The sequence below is a fragment of the Lichenostomus cassidix genome, chromosome 3 (assembly GCF_008360975.1).
Source record: "Lichenostomus cassidix isolate B80296 chromosome 3, HeHo_3.0, whole genome shotgun sequence".
Lineage (NCBI taxonomy): Eukaryota > Metazoa > Chordata > Aves > Passeriformes > Meliphagidae > Lichenostomus > Lichenostomus cassidix.
Genome location: NC_139483.1, coordinates 34,441,593 through 34,468,536, shown reverse-complemented (window position 1 = coordinate 34,468,536; position 26,944 = coordinate 34,441,593). Strand labels below are relative to the sequence as shown.

The 26,944-nt window shown below is 38.2% G+C and overlaps 3 protein-coding genes across 4 annotated transcripts in view; 1 reads left to right on the top strand and 2 right to left on the bottom strand.

Annotated features, from left to right (window-relative positions):
• The window catches only part of LOC146439441 (uncharacterized), an 8,427-nt gene extending 1,169 nt beyond the window's left edge, over nucleotides 1-7,258 (bottom strand). Inside the window, exon 1 of the mRNA XM_085055249.1 lies at nucleotides 6,007-7,258. Within this exon, the coding sequence (XP_084911375.1) occupies nucleotides 6,007-6,170 (164 nt within the window). The 5' untranslated portion in view covers nucleotides 6,171-7,258. The remainder of the gene's footprint in view (nucleotides 1-6,006) is intronic.
• Nucleotides 1-21,947, top strand: part of EIF2AK2 (eukaryotic translation initiation factor 2 alpha kinase 2) — a 22,808-nt gene extending 861 nt beyond the window's left edge. The window contains exons 3-16 of one of the 2 annotated variants that reach the window (XM_085055242.1): nucleotides 2,589-2,703; nucleotides 3,791-3,987; nucleotides 5,467-5,569; nucleotides 7,254-7,336; nucleotides 8,315-8,399; nucleotides 8,858-8,892; nucleotides 9,060-9,194; nucleotides 9,636-9,755; nucleotides 10,843-10,950; nucleotides 12,595-12,790; nucleotides 15,397-15,522; nucleotides 16,096-16,191; nucleotides 19,137-19,199; nucleotides 19,279-21,947. In XM_085055242.1, coding sequence (XP_084911368.1) covers nucleotides 2,589-2,703; nucleotides 3,791-3,987; nucleotides 5,467-5,569; nucleotides 7,254-7,336; nucleotides 8,315-8,399; nucleotides 8,858-8,892; nucleotides 9,060-9,194; nucleotides 9,636-9,755; nucleotides 10,843-10,950; nucleotides 12,595-12,790; nucleotides 15,397-15,522; nucleotides 16,096-16,191; nucleotides 19,137-19,199; nucleotides 19,279-19,398 — 1,582 coding nt within the window. In that variant the 3' untranslated portion in view covers nucleotides 19,399-21,947. Of the gene's footprint in view, nucleotides 1-2,588; nucleotides 2,715-3,790; nucleotides 3,988-5,466; nucleotides 5,570-7,253; nucleotides 7,337-8,314; nucleotides 8,400-8,857; nucleotides 8,893-9,059; nucleotides 9,195-9,635; nucleotides 9,756-10,842; nucleotides 10,951-12,594; nucleotides 12,791-15,396; nucleotides 15,523-16,095; nucleotides 16,192-19,136; nucleotides 19,200-19,278 lie in introns of both variants that reach the window. The other variant, XM_085055241.1, reaches the window with a different exon arrangement.
• Nucleotides 19,106-26,944, bottom strand: GPATCH11 (G-patch domain containing 11). Its single transcript, XM_085055247.1, has 9 exons — nucleotides 26,541-26,944; nucleotides 26,227-26,453; nucleotides 25,315-25,356; nucleotides 25,116-25,236; nucleotides 24,310-24,400; nucleotides 23,070-23,174; nucleotides 22,193-22,274; nucleotides 21,537-21,622; nucleotides 19,106-19,583 (listed from the first exon to the last, which is right to left on the bottom strand). The coding sequence occupies exons 1-8, from the start codon at nucleotides 26,585-26,587 to the stop codon at nucleotides 21,567-21,569; spliced, it is 771 nt and encodes a 256-aa protein (XP_084911373.1). The 5' UTR covers nucleotides 26,588-26,944; the 3' UTR covers nucleotides 19,106-19,583; nucleotides 21,537-21,566.

Sequence of the window (26,944 nt, the reverse complement as noted above, 5' to 3'; positions counted from 1 at the left end):
TAGGGTAAAGCTTGCAGTCACAAATGTTAATTGCTGAAAGCACATACGTAGCAGGAGAGCTGGTTGAAACCATGAATTGAATGGTAGGTGCATAGGGAGGACATCATGTGATACAGTTTAAGGAGAAAACTTACTTCAAAGATGATGGCTCTTTTTCAGAAAGTACCGGCAATGCACCTGGTACTTACTGGTAACTATTGTATGTTATGCATGTCCCATGAAATCTCTCAGGAGGTGGACTGGGTTACAGCAAGTGTTTCAGTTTATGATCTGTGATAATTTAGGTGCTTTGATTTTTGTTTAGTTTTGCAAAGCATTGTTGATTTCTAACTATTAAGGTTGGGTGTATTAATTGATTGGGTACTAACATGTTTAATGTGTAGTTTATTTTTTAACATCTCTTACAAGAAAAGGGCCTTTTGCTTAAGAAGTTTTGCTTTCTCTTTTACAGACAATTACAGGTGATGGAATATATTTTATTTTTTAACATTGTTATAGTGTATTTTTCCCTTGCCAAAGGTTGTAGATACTCAAGAGCTGTAATATTTCCTTGTGTGATTTTTTAAAAATACTTTTTGCTAGTTTGCTAGCAAGTTTTGCTAGCTTGAAGACAAGCCTTATGCTAATAATTAATGTTTCTTTTAATGTCTTGCATGTTGTCAGCCAGCACTTTCTATGCAGACTTATTCTTAAATGACTAACATCCCAGAATAAATTAATAAATGTTATCTGGATATCCAACATTAATCAATTATCTTAAACTTTTCCCCATGTGGCTCATGCAATTCAAAAAAGTAACCCTTATTGCAGTAATGACCACAGCTGTGATCACACAGCAACATCTTCGTGCTTTGAAAGTAATGGCACGGGACTGACAGAACTTCCATACGTTCCAAATTATTTATCCCATTTGTTGAGCTTTCTCATTGTTTTTGTGTGTGTTCTGCTACATTCACAAATGCAATTCAGCCCATTGGGTCACACTGATATCGAGAAAAATCCTGGGTAACTTGTGGTATCCCAAGGATACAGTGTAAAGTGTCTGGCTGTAGTGATGTGGGCTCTAAACCTCCTTCAGTGCCATTGTGCTGCTCTTTCCCAGTGCTTGGACTGCTGACAGGATGCGTTGACCACTGCTGGTTGTGAGGTGGCTCTCTAACTTTTCTGTGCTGTGTTCCATCTCATAAATCATCCCACAGTTGTCCGAGGCATGATGCAGAGATACTTGGTTGGGTTTATTTTCTTTGCTGTTTCCTATGTGTAGAGTATATGGCACACTATGGGTGTGCCTTGTCCTACTGTTGGCCCCCTTAAGATTTCTTGTTAAGCCTTGCTTACACAATGAGAGCAAGCACTGTTCTGTATCTTCGTCATTTTCCACCCCAACATTTCATTAAAGGGAAGTGGAGAATGAAGTTGGAATAATGAAAAAAGTGAGTTCCTAAACTCGCTGCACTATTTGAGACAAGTTTGCCCACAGAGAAGCTCATGGTGTAATTTTGGCTGTGAGTGTTTCCCTGCTCTGCTGCAGTCTGAAATGCAGATGTGCCCTGAGGCTCTAACGGTCACTTTAACTAGTTACAAGTTTATGCTGCTGACAAAGGCAGAAATCCAGTTGTTTTCTCTTCTGTTGCCTTTCGTGCAGAGGCAGTACCAGAACCATTAGGGGATTTGCAGCTGCAGGATTAGTCAGATCTGTGTGAGGACCGATCGTCCAAAACCCAACCATTCATTATTAGGACACAGTGGTGGTCAACCCCAGGAGGCAGTGAAACCCCCAGCCAACTACTCACTTTCCCCCAGTGGAACAGGGAAAGAATCAGAAAGGTGAAAGGGAGAAAAACTTGCAGATCGAGATGAAGACAGTTTAATGGATGAAGAATAGCTGCATGCGTAACCTAAGCAAAATAAGGAATTTGCTTACTGCTTCCCATCAGCAGGCAGATGTTTCCAGGAGAGAAAGGCAGAAAGGCAGGACTGGGGTTTTTCTTCGTTTGTTTGTTTGTTTGTCTTTTTTTTGTTTGTTTTGTTTTGTTTCGGTCTTTGTTTTGGTGAGGCTTGTTTTGTGACTGCCTTTAAATTAATGTCTCACAAAGCACCAGATGTTTTTGCACTTACTAAGTACTGTATGTCACAGGGTATTAAAGGTGAATGTAATGTCACATCTAGTTTCATGAAATCAAGATTAGCTAATCTTTCCTCTCTGTATAATTTTGCATTGCTGAGATGTATATCCTGGTGTTAGGGCCTCACAACTTTGCTTGTAACAATGCTGACCTCATGTATTCTTTTGCTTTTAAAAATTAAATTATTTTGATATAAAAAAGCAGTTAAGCAGTTAAAAATACTGTTGGAACTAATAAAGTACATGTATTTGTGACTAGAGAGGAAACTTTAAAACATATTTATACTGAAGAATTATGATAATCATAGATTTGATATAATAAAAACACATTACTGCTTCAATACCTCCCAGTTACCCTATAGTGCTTTGTAGATAATAAAAACAAAGTATAATCTGATAAGGTTGTTAAAGTGTATAGGTGGGAAACTGTAACTATGTTTTAGACAAGTTTGCTTCATTGCAGGTTCACAGTTGTGGTCAAAATAAACGGTGTGGAATATGGTAAAGGCACTGGTAAAAGTAAAAAAGATGCAAAAGCAGTAGCAGCAAAAAATACTTGGGAAATGATTAAGAAACAGGTAAGTAAATAGTAGGATTAAGGTTTGGTGTTTTTTTGCTAGTAAATGTTGAAGATGAATATCTAAAAGCAGACTTTCAATAAAATGTTTCATTTGAAGCAGTTTCTAATTAAATTGTCTTTGTTCTGTTTTATTCAGCAATTTTCTACTGTTTATCACTGAATTGTTTTCCTTATTGTTCTTCTGTAGGGTTGATATCTAGTATTGTGAGTGTTTCCTCCTCTGCTGTTACAGGAGGATAAGGAAATGTATTTGCCTTTAAGCTGCCTTGCTGTATCCAGAGTGGACAGTGGTCCTTTTTTATCTTGATAACTGTTCAGTAATTCAGTGTCTTCAAAATATTTGCAGGGCATTACTCAGTGTGTCTGTTGCCACTCTGCTAATGAAATTGCTTACTTTCACTTGTTCTAATTCATCTTTTTTCCCTTGTCATTATATTCTTTACAGTATAGCTGGTTATATATGACTCCATCCTTCCTTAATTAAGTCTAGGTTTGAATTTTGCTCCTTAGTTCTCTGCCAAGTGTTTTGCCCTTCTTTATTTGCCATTCTTTATTTTTTTCTGAATGCTTCTTAGCACCTTTTAGTGAAATCTTTCCTTACCTGTTTCCGTATGGCTTTTATTGTGTCACTGTCATTACTTTAACACAATTGCTGCATGTTTACTGATATGTTACTAATGTTGACTAATCATGAGACAGCTGAAAAGTCCTGTTTTCCCCTTTGGAACATGCACAGGAGCATTTGCAGCCCTTGCTAAATGGCAGCGTCGGCAGTATCCTGCTGCCATCCCTTCTTCACACCTCATTCCCTATATTTTCCTAAAAGAGGTGGGATGAGGCATGGTGAGAGGTTGTTAAAGGCAAAGGTGTAATACTTGGAAAGCCAGGTTTACATTTACTCAAAATGTAATAATTAGGCTTGGGATGTCTGTCCTTTGCCACAAGGCACTCAGTTAAGCAAACTGGGGATTTCTTAAGAGTCTTTTGAAATGTGGACAAACCTTGCAGCTGTATTAGTTCTTGTGCACTGTTAATGTATTTTTTAAGCTTGATTTTTTAAGTTACCTGTTTTGTTTGTTTTATAGGATGAGAGTCCCTATACAGCAGCTGCAGTATTTGCAGCTCAAAGAACAACAACAACTCAAAGAACAACAACTCAAAGAACCTCATCACCTGCACCAGACAAAGATTATGTCAGCCTACTAAATACTTTTTCACAAATGACGTCGCGAATTGTTGATTATGCTGACACAACTCGTACTGGGGATGCCCATGCTCCCATGTAAGATATAATTTATCTTCCTGCTTCCTTCTAATACTTCATTGTGTTTACTAATGCTACCATTTTTTTATCGTTGGTCATGTTAGATGAATCTTTAGAAAGAATCACACCTAGTCACACCTTGTGCCTGAGAGCATTGTCCAAGTGCTTCTTAAACTCTGTCAGGCTTGGTGCTGTGACCACTTCCTTGGGGAGCCTGGTCCACCACCCTCTGGGGGAAGAACCTTTTCCTGATATCTAACCTAAGCTTATCCTGACTCAGCTTCATGATGTCTCCTTGAGTCCTGTCACTGGTCTCCAGAGAGATCAGTCTCCTCCACACTGAACAGACCAAGTGACCTCAGCCACTTCTCACACGGCTTTCCCTCAAGGCCCTTCACCATCTTTGTTGCTGTCCTTTGGACACTCCCCAATAACTTAATGCCATTTTTATATTATGGCACCCAAAACTGTGCACAGGACCACAGGTGAGGCTGCCCCAGTGCAGAGCAGAGCAGGACAATCCCCTCTCTTGCCCAACTGGCAATTCTGTGCCTGATGCTCCCCAGGACAGGGTTTTCCCTCCTGACTGCCAGGGCACTGCTGGCTCATGTTCAACTTGCCATCGACCAGGACCCACAGGTCCCTTTATGTGGTGCTGCTTTCCAGCCTCCTGTTCGCAAGTCTGTACACACAGCCTGGGTTGTCCCATCCCAGCTGCAGAATCCAGCACTTGCCCTTGTTAAATTTCATGTGGCTGGTGATGGCCCATCTCTTAATTTTAGTGTGTTGGTCTCTCTGCGGGGCTTCTCTGCTCTCAAGGGAGTTGACAGCTCCTCCCAATTTAGTCTTGTCAGCAGACTTACTTGGTATCCTTCGAGTCCTGTGTACAAGTTGTTAATAAAGATGTTGAAGAGCAAAGGGCTGAGAATGGAGCCCTGTGGAACCCCACCAGTGACAGGTCCCCAGTCTGATGTCACTCCATTCCCTGTAACCCTTTGTGCCTAACCCATGAGCCAGTTGCTCACCCATCATGTAAACATCGTTATGCAGCTGTGTGCTGAACATTTTGTCTGGAAGGACGCTGTGAGGGATGGTATCAAAAGCTCTGCCGAAGTCCAGAAAGGTTACACCACCTGGCTTTCCTAGATCAGCTAGGTGGGGTACCCTGTCATAGAAGGAAATCAGGACTTAAGCCTTCATGAATCCCTGCTGGCTGTGACTGATGACTGCATTGTCCTCCAGGCGTTCATCAATACCTCCCAGAATAATCTTTTCCATGATTGTACCAGACTCTGAAAGTGGTCAAGTTATCTTGAAGGCACAACAAATTAGTTATCTTCCATTATTAGTTAGAAGAAATGTATATTGGAAACACTGTCCTGAAGATGTATATTTCAGATTTCCATTCTATAATGTCAGTTGATTGCAGCATTTAAAAATCATTAAATTAAGACTTGTCTTATGGGGTGTGACTTTACTCCCTGTTGTATTTTGCAGGTATTCTATTAGCTGTACAATTAGTGGTCGTGTGTATGGAAGGGGCACTGGACCTTCTCTAGCTGCTGCAAAACGAGCTGCTGCGAAAGAAGCATTTGAGAAAGTAAATAAGGAAAGCTCTCTGACAGTATGTGCTATATTAAGCCTTAACACAGAAGTTTAAATCTTTGAACCAATTTCCTCATTGTATTTAAAAGCATATTCCATGGATTTCATTAGAGAGGGAAACAATTCGTATTTTAGTATGTTGGTTGGGCTACTGTTAGTAGAATTTATTTTGTGTTTCTATATTAAATTCTGGAATAAAAAAAATCTAATAGTTGTTATCTTTCTGTCTTTCGGAATAGGTCTGATATGTTGTTATTCAAGGATGCACATGTATTAAAAATATCTAAATTCTGACTTGTATACCAATTGTCTTCCATGTGACGTGTTCTTGAGCTGGCAGGCTATGAACTTCTTTTACTGTCTTCTGTTGGATCAAAAATCTATTGTGAAATGTGAGAGGCAAAAGGAGGAGTCAGAATCAACAGCACTTACCTTCTGTAGTGATCCAAGGCAGAGACTAGTGAAACAATTGCTGACACCATGCTCTGGAGAGCAGAACCCTTGTCTTCATGTTGGCAACTGTTATTCCCACATGTCCAAAAAATTATCAGAATTCCAACAGAGACACAAGCCCACTTCTGAAATGCACAGAACATATGAACAAATTTAAATGAAGTGTAGTTTAAAGTAAAGGATGGCAGTATAGGGGAGGGAAGAAATCTTTACTTTTAAGTACTTTTAAAATTATTTGGTTGTTACTGTGAATTTTCAATGCTTTTTAAATTGTTTTTAAGTCAACCATGTAATTAATGGCCTATTAAGATCTAGGAGCCTTTCTTAATATTTTCCTATGTTGCAGGCCCAGGGATTTTTTCATTTTCATCAAAGTCCTAAATTTAGTACCTCAAGCAGAACTTGGTATACCAGTTAGTCTAAATTTGGAGTGGGTTGTTTTGCTTTGGTTTTAATTTTTGTTAATCTCAGTGATGTCTGTGTAACAAACAAAATGTAACTGGCAGAAAGCCGTAAAAGTCCAGTACTTCTGTATTTAAAAAAAGGGGGTTATTTGTTGGCTCTCATTGAAACATAAACCCTGTGTTTTTGTTTCCATGACACCATGATGGAAAACTAGGAAACATTAAAAAAAAAAATTGTTTACTTCTTGTGCGGGGATGATCTATATCCATTGCAGGTGTGGCTTTTAATGTTACCTTTATGCTCTCATTACATGGTAGGGGGAGGAAGGGGAAGAACCTCTGCTCAGCGTATGGGATAAGTTTTTGTTATTCAACCCCGATTTAGTTGTACAAGTTTTGCAGTGTTTTCGTGGTGAAGACATTGAATGTCAATTTGTACTGACTCAGATTTTCAGTTCTGCTGGTAACTTGCACCAAAGCCTACATATATCTCATTTTCCTCACAGGAGATTGCACACGCAGCAACCAATGAAGACATTTACTTTTCATAACTCTTATCCTGGTTTTGAATAGAATCCATACTCTGCTTTTGTAATGTGTCTGTGTAGTACACTCACTGTGACAGGGCCCTGTATTTTTCCTTTCTCTGGGTGGAAATTGAGGAGATGTCTTTCTTCTGCATGGCTTTGCATGTTTAGTGCAACTAACAACTTGCTCTTAGGACCCTGTAATCTTCCCTCTCCCCTCTTTGGATGGCACCTTTTGCACTAGGGATTTGTTTATGTGATTTTGTTAAACATTCTTGGCTTTTCTTTTTTTCAGATGGAATCTGAAAGATCTAATGGCAATTCTACACTTAGCAACTACAGCAATTTGTCTCAGGTGCCAATGCAGTCTGACTCAAAGTAAGTTGGGTTCACTGCTAATATGATAATAATGTCCTTACTAATCTTAGAGGGTAATGTACTCTAATTCTAAATAAAATATATCATGGTTTGTTTTATTGCAGTATAAAGCCATTTAGTTTAAACTTCTGTTCCTTAAACTTCAGAGCAAAGTTTGTTCTACTTGTGCAATTTTATGTGAGTCTGTATGGGCTTGCTTATAATAAGTTTAGAGCTTTCTGGTTTATTTATATTTTGCCATATGTAGGTCTTTCAGAAGCATTTTTACTGTGATTAACCTATCTCATTTCATAGCATTATTTCATGCTATTTTAACACTCATTTTCCTATTGTGACACTCTTGTGAACTCAGTATAATTCAATTTCACTACTTTCCTGTGCTCCATATTCTGCTTCCTTCTCTCCCTTTTTTATTTTTCCCCTTTTTTCATTCTACATGAATCTTCATTTCCACCAAAAGGAAAAATTTGCTTAGCAAAAGAACATGAGCATACATAAAGGCACATATGTGATTTGAGAACCAGAAGTTTGACTGTAGTGTCACTACCACTTTTATGTTCTTTTTATGTATCTGATTGCTTTACAGTTGCACAATGCTAGAAGTGGCTGTACTACCTTGAAATAAATATATTTATTGTATTTAAACTTTTATTGTTTAATACACTTAAATTATTGTTTAATAATTAAACTTGCATTTAACTTAATTAAAAGATATAATAGAACGTATAACTTACAGATATCTAGATATCATAGAATCATATCATAATAGAAATAAAGGAGTACATTGTTAAGTGTTGTTACTTCAGTACTTTAAAGCAGGACATTTTCTAGTTTAAATCAGTAACAATGGTTAATGCCTTTTCAGGTTGTGCTTTAAAAAACTGTATTTTTTGGTACTGCTTCTATTCTTGTGACAGTAATTTTATTTATTATTGTGTTACTTCCACCTAAAAATAGTCCATTATTTTTCAATAAAAGCAGCATTTCCTTTGGTGACTCAGCTGCAGAGTTGGCAGAAAAAGTGAAAGACTTGGCAGTATGTGAAAAGCCTTCACCTTCTCAGGTATAGTATTAAAATGGTGTTCCTCATAATTACATTTCAGACCCTGAATAGGGCTTGCTTCTTGTCAGAGTGTAGCATCAGTTTGCTCTTTTATCCACTAATCATTAAAAAACGCATGCATTTTTCCTAAGAATATTCAATCTATTCTTACTGTTAGCCATCAGTAATTTCCCTCTGTAGTGTGGATCAAATTTATTTAGTGTTGAACAAATGTCAGCACTCCCAGGAAAAGGAGTCAAACTAAGCTCATTTTTTGCTATGGAAACAATGATCTTCTTATGCATAGAATATTTGAAGAACATTGAGCTAAGATAGAGCTTCATTCTTCTTACATTATTTACATAAGGGATGATCATATTTATAGGCAGTTCCTAGATATGTTATCAGATATGTTTTAAACCAATTATAGTGAAAATATTCAGGATACCTCAATTAGACTTGTTCTGTTTTCCATGTAGAGAAATGCACCAAGCTCTGCCCTGAAGACTAAAAGGTATGTGTTTATTTGTAGATTGCTATCTCCTGCAAATGATATTGTAAAAATAAATCACTTTATTTTTTGTATGTCTAGTAAAAATGCCACTATTTGGAAGTATATTTTTTCTCATCATGTGTTAGAAAAATGGCTCATTATAAATTTTGCTTTTATCCTTGTTAAAGGAAATTGGCAGCTAATTTTGCTAATGTAAGAAGCAAGGAAGAGGAAAAAAATATGTCCGATTCAGGTGAAGGTTTGCCAGATGCGGACACGAATACCGGAGAAGAGAATGGAAGTCCACACACTGTCAATGAAATGTAAGAAGGACTTTTTTTAATTTAATATTTGTAAGGCAATTATGGTGTGTATGAATCTAGATTTGTTTGTTTGTTTATGGTAGAAGGAGGGGAAAATGCTGTTGTGGAAAGATCTTTCAAAGAAAATTGGTATTAGATTTTTTTTTTCCTGGAAATTTTAAATATAGCATAGAAACTGGTATGCAATAATATTTAAAGCTCACAACCAAATGTCATTCATGTGAAGATGTCAGAGTAATTACCTGACAGGCCTGCAAGGGTCAGTTTCCCTTGTTGTTTTAATCTCCAAGACTATGATTTAGACCTGTAGATTTGTCAAGTGATCCCTGTAGAATATTTCAGTAGCTGTATTATATCTGTCAAGATTATTTCTATATCCTTAAATTGAAAATTAGGTATAATTAAAGGTGTTTTTTCTTTTTCTTTTTTTTTTTTTTTAAGATTTCTTAAAAATTTTACAGAAATAAAGCCTATTGGTGAAGGTGGTTTTGGGAATGTTTTCAAGGCAACATCAAAGTGTGATAAGACAACCTATGCAGTCAAACGAGTTGAATTCACAGAGTACGTACTGTATATTTGCTTCTGCCTTTTATAGCAACCTTAATCATGATTATAGTACTTTGTTTTCTCTCTTCAACAATCCTAGGAGCATTTAGGTAATTTCCATTATTCATTGTCTATCCTTTTTAATAAACTGTTTTCTTTATTTCCAAGTAAGGCTGAAAACGGTGATGAAACTTTGTTAGTTTTTGCATGTAATGGGTTGACTTCTGCTGGAATTGTAAAAATGTAGGTGTGTAAAGTTCTGTTTTCCCTGAACACAGTAGTGCTCTGGTTGCTAATATTGCAAAATGAGTTTGAAGAAAACTTGATGATCATTAAAACATTGAAAGCAGCCTTATTACTTTGAAAGGCTACATGGGAAATTTCCGTATCAGTAATGCATAATAACTACAATTGAGGAAAATAGAAAAAATCCGAGTAATAAATTTTGTGGTTTGTAATTGGAAAATGCTTTATATATGACCCATGTAGTCATTACTCTCACACTGTGTTACTTGTCTTTTATAAATCGCAACAGAGAATGATGATATTAATTTTTTTAAAGTAATTTTCTGTAACCAATACTAGTGGAGTATTTTATCAGTAGTTGAAAAAATTTATTTCTTTTAGGTAATCTATTGAAAATGTTATAAGTTGTTGGCGATACTCGTCCCTTAAATTGTGTAATATGTAATCCCTTTGGATTCTTCTGCTCTGTGCAAATATATGTCATTTTCATTGGTACTGCAATCCTGAGAACTGTAGCAAAAACCTTCCACTGATTCTTCAAGTAACAAATGCTGCTCTGCCGACGAGTTTGCAGTTACCTGCTTTTTTGGGGTTTTTGAGTGGGGCTTTAATTTCTAATGTGGTTAAAACATTTTTTGCTCTTTGAAAAACTGAGGAGATGAAAGAAAACCCACCAAATTTGTAACTTCAATTTTGAACTTTGAACTTATATGAAGGAGAATATTATGCTTTGTTTCTAAATTAATGTAAAACTATCTGTGTCCTGCCACTTGGTAGCATATTTTTGATTTAACTTTGTATTACAATGTAATAGGGAAATGCCTTTTTTAAAAAATTCTTTCCCCCCTCCTGATAGGAAAGTAGAGCGTGAAGCAGAAGAACTTGCAAAGCTTACACATGAGAACATAGTGCGATATCATTGCAGCTGGACAGGGTGTGACCATATAAAGGACCCAGACTCAAGGTAACTACCAAACAATAGTTTGCATTCACAAACTTGTTTGCCATAGTGGAGTTTATGCTGTGAAAAGAAAGGCTAATAATTTGTTATCGATTATTAGACAAATATAAATGTACACATGTGGAAACATACTGCTAGGAGAAAAGGCACTTTCCAGCAGCAGGTTGTATGTAATTGAGTATATTTATACCTTCTTTTCCTTGATTAGTAAGATACATGATATAATTTTATATTTCTACTCTCTCTTATATATTAACTTAGTGAATTTACATAGGAGAGTAAGAATGCAGAACTCAAAATTTGGGGCAAGAATTAACAACAGAAACTAAAAAATTGCATGACAGTTGGCTATCAAATTCCTGATCAGAAGCTGCCTTTTCATAATAAGTACTGGTCAGCCTGTTGCTACTATGGACTTATTTCACTATGTCAGTATTTTACCCATGATGCCTGAAACAGTTTTGATTGTTTAGAGCAGAAATACAAAATTAAATGCTCTTTAATTTAGAGGTATCCTTTTGACACCAAGACTTCTGGTCAAACAGTGGTGAGAGTTTTACTCGTAAGTTAGACTATTAACTTTTCCAAGCTTCTGTGGTAAGCTTCTATCACTAGCTGCAAATTCATACCCTTCAGACAGGCTGCCATACTTACCTAGAGCCATAAAATTTTAATGGATTCAAAATGATGGTTGGCATGGTATCTCTCCACTACTATGCTCATTAAATGAGGAGTAAAATGGGGGGGAAAAAGTCTGTAAAAACCGAACCATTAATATGTTGGAGCCTCAATATCATATACGTATATTTTTACATTAAATGGTTAGTGGGTAAAAGACAGAAAAAAAAGTCTTCAAAGCTGAGGTCCCAGACTGGAATTGGTGTCCTGACCTCCAGGCTACAGAGAGTCCTGAGCCATGTAATGCTTGCTCTTTCAGTGCCTCAAGCAGCTTTATTGCAGGGCACTCATCACAGTCTCCATAGGAAAAAACAGTACCTGCTTCACTTTTTATTGTCCCTTCCCTCACCATCTGCAGCCTCAGCCTGCCCTATGGGCTCTTCTGGAAAGTGTGAGGGCTGCCAGGTGGGTGAATATATTTAATCTAGATTTCCAGCTCTCAGAATGGTTTCTATGACTAGCAGGCTGATGTCAAAGATGGTCACTGTACTACCTTCTTGGCAGGACAGAGTTGGAAAGAGCATGACCATTCTGGGCAGGATAGGAAGGCTGATGCTGAGTTGGTTGAGCAGAACAGAGAATACGTGTCAGGGACTTGCAGCAGTTCCTACAAGAGAAGAAAGAAGTCAAAGGACAGTGCTATTTCTTCCTGTATAGGACATGCCTCTAGGTATGAGGGAAATGGAACTTGGGCACTCAGAAAACTTTCAGTGTGAAACTAGGAAGCGAGGAAAACTTGAGAAATCTTCCAGGGGTATGTAGCAACTGAGCAGGGATTCTTTGGTTTGCAGTCCTATTTATTTAATACAAATTGCTCTAGGATTTTTCTTAAAATTAAGGGACTTGCAGACTTTATTTGGAATAACTAAAAACAATTATTAGCAAAAAGGCTTTTTAGAGATGATTTGGGAGGAATTGTATCTTGCCAATTTTAATATGTAATATGTAATATGTAATTTTCTTTTGAAGCCCGGATTCAGACAAAAAAATTAGACTCTGTCTTTTTATCCAAATGGAATTCTGTAAACAAGGAACACTGGACAAGTGGATTGAGAAGAATAGAAAAGACCGAAAGTATCGTGTAATGACACAAAACAAATTTTTACAAATAGTGGAAGGAGTGGGATATATACATTCTCAAAATTTAATTCATCGAGATCTCAAGGTATGTAGAATAGGTAAATAAAGAAAAAAAAAGATAGTATACTTAATAGAATTTCAGAAAATGTTGAATTGTTAGTCTTTGCATGCTCTTATGTACCCTAACAGTGTGCTTCTTTGGATATTCCTAGTGATTAATTTTCTTTCAGCAACTTGCTGAACCTCATCCTAAATTCAGAAGGTAAACTGGAGAATCTCAGAATGCAACAGTTCAAGGAATCAGTAGGCATCAGCTAATAGACATTTTCAGTGTGTTGCTGCGTCACAAGACCCAGTGGAAAAAGTTGAGTCTAGAAAGTTTGCTCTTGCCATACTGCAAATGCATAGTTTATCTATCCTAATACATGCTGTGTTTGATAACAACATTCTGTAGTTACTTTTCTCTCATGTATGCATGCAAATATTTGAATGCTACAGTTTTTGATAGAATTTCAGTCTCTAGATGTGCACAGTCATAAGAAGATTTTGTTTCAATATAAAGATTATAAGGGACAAAGCCTTCATGGCTTCAGGATGGAAGCTATAATGTTACTTACAGAGTTTTAAATCACTCACTTTGTGAAAAAAAATCATTAGTGTGGTGACATTCCTAGAGTTAAGCTAACTTCCGTGCTTGACCACTCAGAAGCCACTTTGGAAGTCAAACTCCTGCCACCAGAGACCTTGACAGCTGGGACTGAAGTCCCTTCACAGCAGGTAGCTCCAGTGAGCCCACAAGTGCCTCATTGACCTCCTACACACCCCGGCTTTATTTGATGCTCAGCATGGGGTTCAAACCCTTGACCCTGAGATTAAGAGTCTCATACTCTACCAGCTGAGCTAGGAATAAGGCTGTGGTTGATCAGGAATGGTGTTCTCCAATTTAATGCTGCTACTGAATCTGCACACTGCTCGCTCGCTTCCCCCTCCCCTGTGGCAGTCCGGAGAGGAGAACTGGAGGCACAAAAGGTAAAGATCACAGGTTGAGACAAGAACAATATTGGAAACAGCACTAAGATAAGAAAACAAACAAAACCAGTAACAACATTACAAACAAAAGTCTAAAAACAGAGAGATTCACATGCAGATTCACCGTGGAGCCTGACCTGACCATGCCATGCTCCCATGACCCAAAGCGAATCCTTCCTCCATTCCCAGAAAATGACATGAGGTGGTATAGAATAACCTCGGTGTCCTAGCCATGTATCCCCCACCAATTACCGTAAAAATTAACCCTCTCCTGACCAGAACCAGTTTATATTGCTAACTCTTCCACCTGCATTTGAGTTCAGAGTTTCTTCTCCTCTTTGATCTGCTGTCAGCTTAGGTGCTTGGCCATCTGAGATCTCCATAGCCCAGAATCAAAGATGCAGGAGAGGTTCAAGCTGAGATTAAAGTCATTTGTGTCTGGTAGGAACAGAGTCATTAAATAGTGTAGCCAGCTATAGGTACTCTATTCTATATATGTGGACATAGTTAGACTTGAACAGAACAACTACACTGAGCATTCTTTACACAAGAATCTATTCCTGTTGACTGTTAAGTATCTCCTGGTGTAATGGTCAAAGCTTCTTTGAGTAAAAGATGTCATGAGGCTATTTGGTTTTGTTTTAAAAACATTCAGAAGTGTAATTTCTTTGTCTTCTTTGGGAAACTTCATTGAAGCATATATAGTTCTATTTTTAGTTATTTGACTTTGTGTTTTGGTTTTGGCTAGGATAGAGTTAGTTTATTTTCAGTAGGTGGTACTGGGCTGTGTTTTGGATTCAATATTATTATAATGTTGATAACACACTGATTTTTGGTTGCTACTATTTAGTGTTTATTTTGAGTCGAAGACTATTTTGTTACATGGAAGAGGGGCTGATCTGGGCTCAGGGAGGGGATCTGGCATTGGTCAGCGGGTGGTGAGCAATTTTAATGCGCATCACTTCTTTCTCCTTGTTTTGATTTGGTTTTTCAAATCCTTTTATTATTATTATTTACCATTAATTTTAAATTTTACTTTTGTTTCAATTATTAAACTGTTTTTAGCACATCTTAGTAGTTTACTTTTGATTCTCCCTCCCATTCCACTGTGTGGTGCTTAGTTGGCAACTGGCCTTAAGCCATGACGCTGTCAAACTTAAAAATGGAAAGTTCAATGGAAATGTAAAAGTGATACTCTGAGACAGCCTCTGTAGTAAGCTTTAACTCTGCATTTGATTTAGTACGCATGATCCTTCTTTGCCTTGGAGAAACTGATTTGAGTGAATTTCCACATGAGACTAAATGCTTTGCCCAAGTGTATCAAGTCCCAGGGCTAGGATTGAAGACTGAAAAGCACTTTGGGAAATAAAATGTTATATGCACAATGTATTGGAAGAGCAATTAAAGCACAATACAGTTATGACTGAGCTAGTGGAAAAAAGGTGCAGTTACTGCAGAATGTACTACTTGAAATTTAGTTTGTGTTTTTAAAAATTGATTTAACTTATTTCTCTTTGCACACTTTCAGTTGCTTAATGCTGCTTTCTCAACAATTACCAATTTTTATGGGGAACACTTCTGTGGCTGATTATGCTTGATGATAAACCTTGGTCCTTTTGTGATTTTTTTTTTTCTTCTTTTTACTTATATATACGAAAATAGCCTCAGAATATATTCATATCATGTGACGATAAAATAAAAATAGGTGACTTTGGTCTTGTGACTTCTGTGGCATTTGAGACTCTGACTGAGAACAGAGGAACAAAATCATATATGGCACCAGAACAGGTAATTATTCTGCTGTATTAGTGTCTCTGTAATTAGATTTGTGCTATAAACTCAGCATTGGATGTTCTCAATCCCAAACTCAGTATTAAAGCAAGTTGCCTAAAGTTCCCTGCTGTGACTGTATGTGATGATAGCTATATTGTGCAGAAAGCTTTACTAAAAGTGTGGTAAAGTTTTTTGCTCTGCATGAACATACAGTCTGACACTGTGTGCTGTAAGGAATGCTCTTGCAAAACCAGGCTGCCAGACAGATATTTAAATTGGAATTTAGGACCTCTGTTAATTGTGTAATTTGAGTTTCTCTATTTGTTTCATTATTTGTCACATGGCCATACTGGCATGCTTTATCTATACAGGTCTGTAGAAGTCTTAATTTCAGGTTGTTCAATGTGGCACAATAATCACTATTTAACAGGTCTGAGGCATAAAGGGTTAACAACTAATAAGAATATTGAGTAGGGCCAATCCTGTAGCCTTGGGGTGGAAATTTCTGCTGACTTCTAATTTTGCTTTAAGAAGTGCTGCTCCCCAGCTGGATTTGATGCCTGTATTTTTCTGTTCTCATCTTTCTAGTTTGGGGCCAGATATGGAAAGGAAGTAGATATTTATGCACTGGGATTAATTTGGTTTGAAATTCTTTCGACATTAACTTGTCACGAGAAATCTCGGGTATGTAATGTTTAAATTTAAAAAAGAACTCTCACTGTTATTGTTTTGCCTTGCTGCTGGTATCACATGTTGATAGCACACTAGAAGAAATCTCTTTATCTAGAGTACCATCTCTATTTACATTTTTTCCTTAATTCCTTTCCATAAAGCCTGTACATCCTCACACCTCAGTTGAAATGCCATAACTGAAGAAATATTACAGTTTATTTCACTTATGTCCTACTAGATACACACTAAAGCCTGAGCATGCTAAAGGATAATGTCAAGCAAAAAAAGAATGTCAAGTTTCTTATAACTCTTTTTCTTTGATTAGAAACTTAAAGGGAGTATTTTTCTAATTTTAGAAAATAAAAATAATGGATGTGAAAGTTTTGTCTCTGTCATGTTCTTGTCTTCACTGCACAGTGGAGCAAGAAGAGTTTCCACCAAACCAAAACCCCTGCAGTTTTCCAATATGAAAACAAAAATTATTTGGAATGTGTTGCTCTAAGTGAAAAAGATACTACTTCACAAAGAAACATGTTACTTAAGCTTTTTTTTTTTAATGGTATCGTCTATGTGTTTTGAGCTTTTTACGTGCAAACCTACATATTGGTAGGACAGTGATGTAGCTGCTGGGTATCTTATCTAAAGTAATTGTAGTTGGACTCAGACTTTGAACACTGTTAGCCAGATCCTTTTGCCAGGATGAGAAAATCATACCAGTGTGTCTGTTCAACTTTGTTCTGTCCAGCCACCTTGTGGCACTTCCTCAGATATATTGTTCCTGCTCACAGCTGACTGCAAATGCGTGCACAGTCTCACGGTGTTTACAGTTGGAAAGGCATTCGTTTCCTTAAATTATAAAAATCTTGTGCTCTGCAGGCAGGTGAGGAAGTTATGTGGATGGAAAGTCCTAGGATGGTTTTCAGCTGCTCCATTAGGTTAGAAAGAATTTCACTTAATGGGACATGATAAAACCTAGTGTTGGCATGCCCTGCTGTAAGAAAGGATGTAAAAGCAAAGTTGATTATTCTGTGCTAAGTAACTGGTTCAGCTGATGATCCCCAGCAGGTAGGGCCACAGGCCTAAAGCTCCTGCTAAAGAGTAGGGAAAATCTTGAAGTTCAAGGGAGCTGTTGTTTTATTGGATAGTGTTGTAAGGGCTTCTGTGCCAGGTTTATAGGGATCCGTAAGAGTAGCTGATGATTCAGGATACACAGTGAATTCCAAGAATATGACTGTCATCTTGAGGCAGATATTACACTACTTAACGGCAAATTAATTAAGCAGACTGCTCTGTTTACCCATAAAGCCACTTGCAGAATCCCAGAATGGGTTAAATTGGAAGGAACCACTGGAGATCATCTAGTCCAACCTACCTGCTCAAGCAGGGTTCCCTAAAGCACATTACTTGGGCTTGTGTCCAGTTAATCTCCAGTCAGGACGACTCCACAACCTCTCTGGACAATCTGTTCCAGTGCTCAGTCACCCACACAGTAAAGAAGTTCTTCCTCATGTTCAGGTGGAACTTCCTGTGCATCAGTGTGTGCTTATTGCCTCCTGTCCTACTGCTTGGCAGCACTGAGCAGAGCCTGGAAACATCCTCTTGGCTCCTCCCTGCAGACACTCACAGACATTGATGAGGTTCCCTCTCAGTGTCTCTTCTCAAGGCTGAACAGGCCCAGCTGCCTCAGCCTTTCCTTGTAAGAGAGATGCTCCAGTGCCTTAATCCTTTGTCACCCTCTGCTGGAGCCACTCCAGGAGCTCCATGTCTCTTGTCCTGAGGAGCCCAGAACTGGACACAGCATTCCAGATGTGCCTCACCAGGGCTGACTGGAGGGACAGGATCACCTCCCCTGACCTGCTGGCAATGCTCTTCCTGATGCACCCCAGGATTCCACTGTCCTTCTTGGCCACCAGGACACGCTGCTGGCTCATGGACAGACTGCTGTCCACTAGAACCCCCAGGTCCCTCTCTGCAGAGCTGCTTTCCAGCAGCTCAGCCCCCAGCCTGTACTGGTGCAGGGGGTTGTTCCTCTCCCAGTGCAGAACCCTGCACTTTCCATGGTTGAATTTCAGAAGGTTCCTCCCTGCCCATCTCTCCAGCCTGGTGAGGTCCTTCTGAAGGGCTGCACAGCCTCTGGGCCATTGGCCACTCCTCCCAGCTTTGTGTCATCAGTGAACTTGCTGAGGAGGAATCTGCCTCTCCATCCAAGTCATTGATGAACAAGTTAAACAATACTGGGCTTGGAGTGGAAGCCTGGAGGACACCACTGCTGACAGGCCTCCAACCAGACCCTGTGCCACTGAGTACAACCCTCTGGGATCTGCCATTCAGCCAGTTCTCAATCCACCTCACCATCCATTTGTCTAGCACTTCCTGAGCTTGCCTATGAGGATGTTGTGAGAGGCAGTGTCATATAGGAAAAAAAATTGTTACTCAAAAGCTATTTCTAAAGAATGTTATGAGAAATCTGCTGTCTGTTAGTTGCTTTGAATTTCATGTACCATTTTATGCAGTGACATATAAATAAGTGTGTGGTATGGAACATGGTAAAAAGGAGGAAGCACACCTGCTTGACTTGTAAACAGATATTCAGTTGTTTTTCTTTTTTTCTTTTCATGTCATTAGACAATATAAATCCATTACTTTTAAATTAAGGAAAGAAAGATAATGGTTTTGAAATAGAGGACTACTGAAACAAACATGTCGTTGTAGTGTGTGAAGCTTTTAAGCTTAGAAATGGATAACAGTTGATGAAAAGGCCATAAAACCAAACCAAATCACAACTAAATGAAACAAAAACAACTTTCAAACTGTTTACAGTTACTTTTTGAGGCCTCACATTTCCTGTAGATCTATATTTTCCTAACTACTTCAGTAAGCTATATGGCTCATAAGGTAGAGATTCAAAACATAACCAGTGAAAGCATACCAAAACTATCCTCTTTTATTAATTTCAGATATGGTATTCTGTTAGACAAGGTGACCTTCCAGAGTCCTTCATCAACCGCTTTCTGACAGAGGTATGGGATTTTAATATATTTTTTGGTTATTGTATTTACTTAAAAAAATAAATCTATTGACATTTAATTTTTTTTGCAGGCACCCATAATCAAAAAGATGCTTTCAACAGACCCTTTGGGAAGAATCTCTATATCTCAATTACGTGATTTTCTCAAGTCTGTTGATGGAAAGAAGCCACTTAAAAATTATTCTTGTTAAATGTCCTTTCAGACTGTTTACATCCACAGTTTGATCCATGTATTACAACTGATGAAATGACATTGGATGTCAGAAGCAACAGCAAGACTTGGGGTGTGTGTTTTCCTTGGTCACATCGCCATTCATGTCCACCAGCTGCAGACCTGGATGGGGTACTTCTGCAAGAAATCACTTGCAATTTTTACCTGGAAACACAGGTTGTGGATTAGCTGGACAGTTTTGTACAATGAGTAAGAGAACCTACTCCTTTTCCTCTTGAAAATTATGTTCATGTGCCAAAGTGCTAACTGGATTGTGACAAATCCCTGCATGTGCTGCATCCATTATCCTTTACAGTTATCTATTGCTTTCCAGGGAAGAAGTGCTGTCTGGTGGTATGTGATTTGAAGCTTTCTGATTTGTTCAATAATATTGTTAATAATTACTGGAATGCTCCCATTAATACCAAGACTAGTTTTGGTAGAAAAGATAGTAGGAATAGGTGCATGTTCCTTGTCACTGAATTTCAGTACTTTAAGGGGAGTTTTTTTATCTCTTCACACCTAGCACATTCAGTGCTCTAGAATTTAAAAATATAAACTTGTAAAATAAAGATTTCTTAAGAATTTAAATGTTAAACATTCAGTTTCTAGGAAGTTTAATTTAGAACAAATCTCAATTTTTGAAAAACTTAGCTTTGGATGGTTGCCATTTTTGGAAAGGAATACCTAAAGTGCTATTAATATGGCAAAATTATCCAGTTTCTTCAGTAGTAACCGTTTAAAATCCTAGGCTGAGAGAGCACTTTAAACATTCCCATGCTTCTAGGGTTTAATCCCTTATTGTTATACTGAGGCATGCCTCGCCCTTAATAACTGTACTGAATACCTCTGGTGTGCCCACTGCCAGCCCCACAAAAGGGAACAGCAGGTTTTCTGCTGCTCTTCATTTACATGCTTCAGAGTTCAGACTTGCCTGAACTCTTAAGTACTGTGTGTGGTGTGGGGAGCAGGGTGAAAAGACAGGCACAATGGACTTCCAGGTGCTTTTCTTTGAGCTCTGTCTTGTCAAACTGTTCACTCATGTGGGGCCAAGATAACTCAATAAGGGCAAGTGAGCAGAGATTTTTAAGCAAAAAAATAGGTAATAATGTCAAGTACTGTATGCTTTTTCCTGAAATGTTAAGTGGGTTAAAAATGGGTGACTGCTTAAAAGAAGTAAGACAAATGAATGTATTTATATTCTTAGGGAAATGATTGATATTCTGGTGCAAGTATTTGTTGCTAAATAAGAGTGAATCATACATTCTTCTGTAAGGCCTTACACTGTTCTGCGGGGTTTTTTTTTTCCTCTTTATCATGCATCACATATATAGAATCATAGAATAGTTTGGGTTGGGAGGGACCTTAAAGATGATCCACGTTCAAGTCCTCTGCCCTGGGAAGCAACACCTTCCAGCAGATGACATCACTCAAGGCCTTGTTCAGCCTGGCTTTGAACACTGCCAGGGATGAGGTACTTCTGATATATTTTCCCTGTATCGTATTTGTATATTTCAGCATTAACTTTTTATAAATGGCTCATTACAGTAGCAACTGTTGTTCCTTGAAAATAAAAGGTCTATTAAAATGTATTTTTATGTAAGAAAAATGAAAACTCAACATAATGATGTAATTCTATTTAGTTATGCAAAATATGCACCTTTATATATATAACAGAATATTGGTTCAAATATTCTGTTTGAACCAGAACACAGAATCACTGTCATGTGTCACAAGCTTTTTTTTCCCCACCAAGTTTAAGATAGTAAGCAAAACCAATCTGGTGTTTAGGCATCTCTGTAAAGATGAAAAAAAAAAACCAACCTGTTTAACACATTATACAATAAAGTGATTAGGCAATATTTATTCCTTTACTCAAACCTGAATTTTATTAACAGCTGGGCAGGGCATAAACAAAGATGTGAAAGACTTAACCTGCCTCTCAATTATGTCAGTTAAATTACAAATATCTGGTTTTAATTCCTATTAAATTGACTGTCAAACAGAAAATATGAATTTAACCTGTCAACCTAAACTCTTCTTCTGCATACTTTGGTATGAATTCTTGAGTAAGGCACAGCTCCAAGCCTTTTAAGAGATACTATGAATTATACATACTTATCTAGGGCTCCTTCTATTAGACAGGCTTTAGTCATGATCTGCAGCACTGTCTCCAGGACAGTTTGAGGATAAATCTTCAGAGTCTATAGGATAAGCAGAGAAAAAGTGAGTAATTGCAGCTCAGAGGAGGAAAAAATGGTTGCTAGAAATATTTCCAGAATCCACGTAGAACAGGTTAAATAGAATTCAAGGTTTGCAAGTTATTAGCTCTTAGATTTGTTTTAAAACAGTGAATACAAATCCTACTCTTTGGTGCTGTGAAACTGGATGGTGTTCTACTTGCTTCAGAAATACCTGATAGTTTTTGCAACTTTTTATGGTATTGGTTTTAATATTTGAATTACGTTTCCTCAAAACCAAATTAATATTAATAGAAATTCAAATAAACATCAGTATAGTTGGCTGTGTTCTGTGGTGTGTGGGTTTTTATGTTTGGTTGGTTTTGGCTTTTCAGCATGTAAACCTAAAAACTGGCTAACAATCACAATAACAATATGTACAAAGCTTTGTGCAAAAACCAGCACCCTGGAAGGTAAATTTGCCATGTAGGTTTAGAAGAATGCAGTAAGAGAAACACAAAGGATATATTCTACAACTAGAGTCTAGCTGCATAAGCAAAGTAAAGCACCTACAGAAGATTGGTTCACTCTCACCTTCATAGGTCGTTCCACACCAGATGCAATAGAAGTGTTGCTCTCTCAAATAGGCTGTCAGGATGTGTAGCTTTTCTGATACCTAGAGATATGGACAGGTATGCAATGATCTGGGGCTCATGGGACATAGACCAGTTTGAGCTACTGGTTTGCTAAAATAAAGTGTTTAACCTTTTGCTATGGAAAAGCTATACACTACTGTAGGTCAGTAAGACATGAAGTTTCCCAGATTTGTAGAACAAGCACACAAATTCATGATCTCTTGAAAGTTAATGTCTGTTGTTTGTTTGTTCATCCCTCTTTCCAGCTAAGAAACCTGCACTGAAGAGAGAGAGCTAAAAATAGTACTTAACTACCTAATTTCAAGCATATGTTATCTTTTATGGATTTTTTCACACCTAGTCTCTGCCAATCAAACACATAAGATTAACAACAGCTGTGTAATCTAGTTCTTAAAAATGTGAATTTCCAATGTCCATCCTGAAATCTGTGAAGCATTTTCAGAAATTAATTAGTGACTCTAAACTTCAACATCAGACATGAGGTGAGGCATCCAATATTAAAACTCAAAACCAAATAACTGTGATCTTGCATATTTTGGCTAAGGCACAAAAATGTTTAGAATTTAATTTCTAGGCTATTTTTTTCAAAGATCAGCCTGAAAACAGATGAGCAATCAGTGGTTTAATGCTTTATATTTTATCATGTAACTGCTATAAAAATCACTGCTCTGGAATTGCAAAGAGGCCCTTCACTACAGTGTGGAAATCAACATGTATACATATATCCTTTATACATGTATGTATATATACATGCTGTTTCAAGCAATATTAAATTTAATTCTGAATCAAGCCATTAATTCAGTTGCAGAGCTTACACTTAAGTCTGAGCTTGTGCATTCATCTTCCTTGTCTTCCTCATCCTTTTTGTCTTCCTCTTCAGGTTCTATCCAAAACCAAGTCTCCTTGGGAACATCAATATCCTTAAATAATAAGGGATTTAAATAGAAGTTATCTGTCTTTGTAGGTTTTCTTGTAAGACATTGGATAAAACAAATTTCTAATAAGTGAGTTGTTAGGCTTTAAAACTTGCATGTATAGTATAACATAGAATTACTAAAGCTGTAGCTAAGTACAGCAGTCCACAAGGAGGATTACTCTTTTTTTTTTTAACCAATGGAATGCATGTTAATGCTAACACCTAGTTCTATCTCATCTATGTTTGGTATGTGCAAGGTTACACAGCAACATAATCTCACACCAAGCCTGTGAGCAGATCCCTTTGTTTATCAGTTGAAGACAAGCTGCTCCAAGTCATTTTATTAAGAGATCACATGGTGCTTCCTAATTCACCTCAGGTAAAGGAAGAAGAGTAAACAAAGATGACTTACGCTTAATTCAGCTGACTTCATTTCAAGCAAACTAAGTAGTATTGAACAATCTCAGCAGAACTTGTGAGGTGGTATTAACCTCTCTCACATTAATAGAGGAAAAAAAACCTTGATGTTTTCCAGTGGCAAGAATTTATAGTACTTCACTGCTCTTACCCATGTTATTCCTTGCAGGTAGAAGGTGCAAGGAATTACTGCATTTTTTTTTTTCATTTGTTTGTTTAGTATTGCTTTGGTGAATCTGCTGATTCCCTCAGTCACGATCCCCATTCTTGGAGATACTAAAGATCTGCCTGGACATGGTCCTGGACAATCTTCTTTAAGAGGAAGGCTGGACAAGATGACATCCAGAGTCCATTCCCAATGACAATCATTGTGTGATGATGTTGCTCCCTCACTTGAAGCAAACAGCACCATTACTTAGGACGTGGCCTGATAGTGGCTACTGGAAGATATGCAAACAGCTCAAAAGTAACCACAAGAACGCAGGAGCAAAAACACAGGTCATCACATAAGTTACTGTGAAGTTGAAGTGCACCTTCAACTATCTTATTGGTATAAATATAACACTTTGAAATATTTTAAAAGGATTGCAGTGTTGCCAAACATCAACACTTCAAGCTAGTTACCCCACAGTTTTAGAGAACTTCCAACTGCTTTGTTTGTAGCCTGTATCTCTAACATGTAAGTCTTCTTTCCAACCCCCAGAAAACCCCACAGGTCTCACTTTTTGTGTATCTAACTGCTGGCAGGCCCTCTGGCTTCTTCGCAGGTCCCCTTCCATCTTACGTTCTTCTTGTTTGTTTTTGAATCTTATTCTGTTAAGCACAAGCAGAGGTAAGCAAGCAGGCAGACAGTGACACATGCTTTACAGACCATAGCTTTTCAAACCCAGAAAATCTAAGATTCTATTCCTACTAATTCTCTCAGACTTGAACAATGTTAAAGTTGAGAAGTCATTCTGACATTCTGTGGGAGCACACTTGTATTTCTTGGGAATTACACCTTCAAGATACCTTATTGACCATACTACACTGTTTCTTCATCAGGTTTTCATAAGACATAAAGAAGGGGTTCACTAAACATCTGCAAAAGGTAACAGCCTTCCTAAGCTTTCCTTCTCCATATATTACAAGCAAATCAGGAGAAAACAAAAACAATACAACCTTTATAAGTGTACCCTGATTTTTAAAATCCTTGTATCAACATTACTTAGGAATATCTGTGGATTTTGTATTCTAAAAGATACGTTTCCCCAATTAAAAAAGTTGCATATGAGTTGAAAAAAGTTAGTATGTATATTGTTTGCAATATTAACAATTACAAAACTAAATGATGCGGCACATGCTTTTAGCATTGCAGTGTTCATCTACTTTTGCTTTAGAACTTAGAAACAATTACTCTGTAATGTAACTCTCACCCTTTCATTCAAAACATTCAAAAAGAGTAGCAAATTAAAAGAATTACCAAACTTCAAGCACGAAAAAAATCATCGTTTAGACACTGCTTGGAATATCAGTTATATGATATTACCTGAACTGATCTGCAGCTTGTTCATTTGCTTGTTTTTTCATATGGAGTTTTTGTCTATAGCTTTCCAGTTTTTCTTCAGCTTTTCGCTTTTTTAGTTCCTCATGACCAAGCCCACTTCTGCCTATGTAAGTTCAAAAGATTAATGTAAGCAGTTGAGAAGCTGTGATATCCAACTAAAAAATCAGAAAGTGCCACAAACCTGTTTTTATGTTCAGGGGAATAGGTTCAACAATGCCTTCTCCTGTGAGAGAAAAAATAAGTCAGTTAAAGAAATCAAGTACCTCAAACAATGATTTGTGCAGTGTATTCAAGTAGGCAAGCTGCTTTTGCCATTAAACAGGTACATTTCCTTGTGATTTTTCTGCATGGAAGTCGAAAATTTCCCAATCAATATACATTTAGTGCACCACAAATGACACAGCTACACTGGAACTCCCTCTCTTTTTCAGCTTATGTACTGGATTCCTATGTACTTTTTTCAGGACACGACCAAAGTGAAGGAAAACTGTGTTGACATGACAGGTATAAGATGCCTGTGATGAAGACTGCTGTTACAGCCTTCTGTAGCATTTTCATTTTGGAATCTCACAACAGTGATGAAGAATAAAAAGAATCTGTCTGGGCCATTTTATTTGCGATTGTCTGTGAGAGACACTGAACTGGCACAGCAGTTATTCATTCCTTGTTTTACTGATTTTACTTCACCTATTAAGGCTTCATAAGGGTAAGCCAGTGTGCACCATTTCTTTTTCAGAATCCAACTATGAACTCCAAGAGGGGTTGATGTTTTTTGGAACACTATTAGCTTTACAAAGCCATCAAAATAATTTTAGTACAATTCCTGTAGGTATGCACGTATGGAAGTGCAATTACTGAGCTGCAAGTACTGCTCTTCCCTTGCATCCCTCAATAGTCTGTATTGTTTTTACTTCAGTTTTAAGGATTTGCTCTCCTATTCTGTTCTGTCACAGCACATTCACACTTCTGTAATGCTATGGCTCTCCAAGAGGCACTTACTGACCTGACAACAAATGAAGTGACAGCTGCAGTCTGTAAAATACAAAGGTATAGCTGAATACAGACATGTGCTCCCAGAGAGGGACAAACTCACCGCTCTTGCCAAGGGCCTGGCCGCTCTTGTAGCCCATCTTCTGGAGCAAAGCAAAGCCTTTGTTCTCGTTTCCCAATGCACTTTTCAATACCAAGTCACGTCTCTCTTTTTCTTCTTCTTTTATGCTTTTCTGTCTGTTCTTCTCATTGGCTTCTTTTTGCTTTTCTTCTTTCTGAATAGCTTCCTTCACGCGCCTCACCATGGGCAAGCCTGGCCTCACATCCTGCCTGCGAGTTAATCATTCCAGCCAACGTTAGCGCTCTTTTAACACGCTTACACTCTCTTAAGGAGGGTGGAAAAAACTACCTACTTACTTAATAAACAAATCAGACATGTAGTCCTCCTCTTCATCTTCCTCCATGCTTAGCCCGCCCCGTGCCGATCCCTCGCCCGTGGACACAGTCAGTGCGTGTCACCGCGCATCTCACCGCCCTGCGTGTCCCTGACAGCGGAACCGCCGCCCCAAGGCCCTGCCGCTGCCCGCCCGCCCGGGACCGAGGGGCCGAGGGACGGAAACACCCGAGCCCGCCGGGCCGGCTCGCCCCCTTGCCAGCCCGGGCAGCCGCGCCGCCCTCACGCCGCCCTCACAGCGCGTCTTCCCGGGCTCCGCTACCCGCCGCCGCTCCACGGCCGGGAGCCCCCAGAGCTGCAGCCGAGCGCCAGGCGAAGGGACAGGAGCAGGGAGGAGCAAGGGGAAAGAGGGACAGCCGCTGGAGCC

What these genes read in the sequence shown, in the direction of transcription:
- GPATCH11 (XM_085055247.1), bottom strand. Translation starts at nt 26,587, where the DNA reads ATGGAGGAAGATGAAGAGGAGGACTACATGTCTGATTTGTTTATTAA. An exon ending in TCCCCTGAACATAAAAACAG is followed by an intron (nt 25,237 to 25,314) that starts GTTTGTGGCACT and finishes GAACTTACATAG; the next exon opens with GCAGAAGTGGGCTTGGTCAT. An exon ending in AGCAGTTAGATACACAAAAA is followed by an intron (nt 23,175 to 24,309) that starts GTGAGACCTGTG and finishes TTATTATTTAAG; the next exon opens with GATATTGATGTTCCCAAGGA.